General features: G+C 30.2%; 1 protein-coding gene across 16 annotated transcripts in view; it reads left to right on the plus strand.

Moving 5' to 3' along the window:
* Positions 1 to 2,500, plus strand: part of LOC113804292 (multiple PDZ domain protein) — a gene marked incomplete at its 5' end in the record, with an annotated part of 877,687 nt that overhangs the window by 670,589 nt on the left and 204,598 nt on the right. For all 16 annotated transcript variants that reach the window (XM_070137891.1, XM_070137892.1, XM_070137893.1 and 13 more), the window contains 1 exon segment: positions 720 to 842. In XM_070137891.1, coding sequence (XP_069993992.1) covers positions 720 to 842 — 123 coding nt within the window.

A 2,500-nucleotide genomic window follows, 5' to 3' on the forward strand; every position in this document is an offset into this window, starting at 1 on the left:
TTCCGTGCTTACTCCTAGCCCTCCTTCTGGGTGGACCTGAATGGTGTAGGAAGCGGTCTCCGCTATGAATGGGATGATGTATGACCCTGGAAAGCGGTCCTACTGTGGGATAATTATTGTGCCGTTTCGTTCCTTTGCGAAATGATAGGATGAATCTAAAAGTGGACCGTGTTTTTCGGGAAATATATTTTGATGGGAATTTGCTGATATGGGATGAACAAAGACCTTTTGAAGAGACAACGAACATGTTTGACTAGAGAAGCATTAACGTGATTGAAAATGTCTTCCCTCTATGTTAATGTCATGCATTTTATCTTCCTTATTTGTCTCTGGCGAATAGGTCTTCCCACTTTGCAGTCGCATGAGGGTCTTCGGAAGACTTGTATAGTATGGGTATGCACGCCCATACATACATAGAGTGCCTGTGTGTGTGTGGTTGGATGCGATCAAAATTTTGCCTTAACTATTTCAGTATATATGTTTACTTTAATGAGATCATGAAGGGATGGGCGAATTACGATGAATTGTGCGAATAGCGTTGTCCATAAACAAGATTACGTGTTGTGTGTTGTGTATAATTAAGTTGGGTATACCGTACGTTGTGGTATGTGGTAAGTTTTTGCGTGATTTGGTTATCCTTTGAAATCAAACTAATATCTCGTAAGGACTAATTCACATCCAAATGAAAGTAATCACCTTTTCTCTCTTCTCGCTCACAGCATCTGCTACATTCGAGGGCAGGACGCAGCTGCCTTCCGCGAGGCTTCTCTGCTGCAGTATCGGTCGGGACAGCAGGAGCAGCATCAGCAGTCCCAGCAGTCGCAGCAGCAGACCAGTCCCAGGTGAGAGATGGTGTCCCGCTGTTCCTGGAAATTGATTATGGGAAGGGGAAGAAGGCTGCAAATAGAAGTTAATATGTACGTATGTGTATATATATGTATATGTATATACATGTGTATCTACATATGGATATGTGTATATAATATATATATATATATATATGTATATATATATATATATTTATGTATATGTATGTCTATGTCTATGTATATGTATATGTATATATATATATATTATATATATGTATCCATATGTATATGTATATGTATGTATGTTTGTATGTATACGCATATGTTTATTTATGTGTATGTGTATATATGCATACATACACATATATATGTATGTTTGTAAGTAATTATGTAATTATTTTTCTTTTAACTAAATTTTGTATTTACTCTTACCAAAACCGAACCGACAATCCAAGCTGGAGATTGTTTATTAGTACCAGGGTGTACATATGGGCGTATTTTTATTTATTCTTTCACTCATAAACACCCCATCGCTCGTGTTAATGTACCTTTGCAAGCAGTTAAGTTATTTCTTATTAGTCTCCCTCCTACCTTTTTGATTAGCTAAAAGATAAAGTTTTCCTTCCACTCCAAAATTTAAATTATGTTCCTCTATTGGCTGAAGTTGTATAATAAACCAAGCAAACTCTCAAAAAAGAGTGTACATAGAGAGACTAAACATGCATGGCGACCTTGACAAGAGCCTCTGGACGACCGTTGAAAATCGAGCGTGTATGGTTGTTGCCGGGAGACAGTTGCCACTTTTGGAATTTTTCGAAGACAGTGTCCTTTGAATGCGTTTTTTTTTTTCTGAAAACTATTGATTCTATTTGATCGTTTTTTTCATATAGATAACGATAGTGATGTTCTTGTTGCTGATATAAGATTTATTGTTATCAGAATAATGGAAATGGTGATAATGGTAATGATGAAAATAATGATGATAGCCTGTTGTCACGATGCTAAATGTTATTATTATTATGATATTTATCATTATTGTAGTTTTTGCTATTGTTATGATAATCATGGCTATTATAATGATTACAATTTCCATGGAGATTATTGCTGTTATTGTTATCATTGTTAACAATAATATGGTCATTATTTTCATTTTTTCTATTGGTAGCATTTATTATTATTATTATTATTGTTATTATTACTGCTTTTCTGTATAATTGTTATTATTGTTATCATTATTATTAGTATTGCTATTATCATTTTTGTTATCATTACTATTATTTTTTATTATTTTTATTATCATTATTATTAGTAATATCATTGTCATTATCAGTATCATTATAATCATGAATATCATTACTATCATTGTTATTATTATTATTATTATTATTATTATTATTATTATTATTATTATTATTATTAGCATTGTTGTTTTTACTATTATTGTTATTGTTATTATTATCATTATTATTGTTATTTTATTTTTATTATTATCATTATTATTGTTATTTTATTTTTATTATTATCATTATTATTATTTTATTTATATTATTATTATTATTATTATTATTATTATTATTTTATTTTTATTATTATTAGCATTATTGTTATTGTCGTTATTATTATTATTATTATTATTATTATTATTATTATTATTATTATTATTATTGTTATAATTATTATTATCATTTTTG

Source organism: Penaeus vannamei, chromosome 23 (assembly GCF_042767895.1).
Source record: "Penaeus vannamei isolate JL-2024 chromosome 23, ASM4276789v1, whole genome shotgun sequence".
Taxonomy (NCBI): Eukaryota; Metazoa; Arthropoda; class Malacostraca; order Decapoda; family Penaeidae; genus Penaeus; species Penaeus vannamei.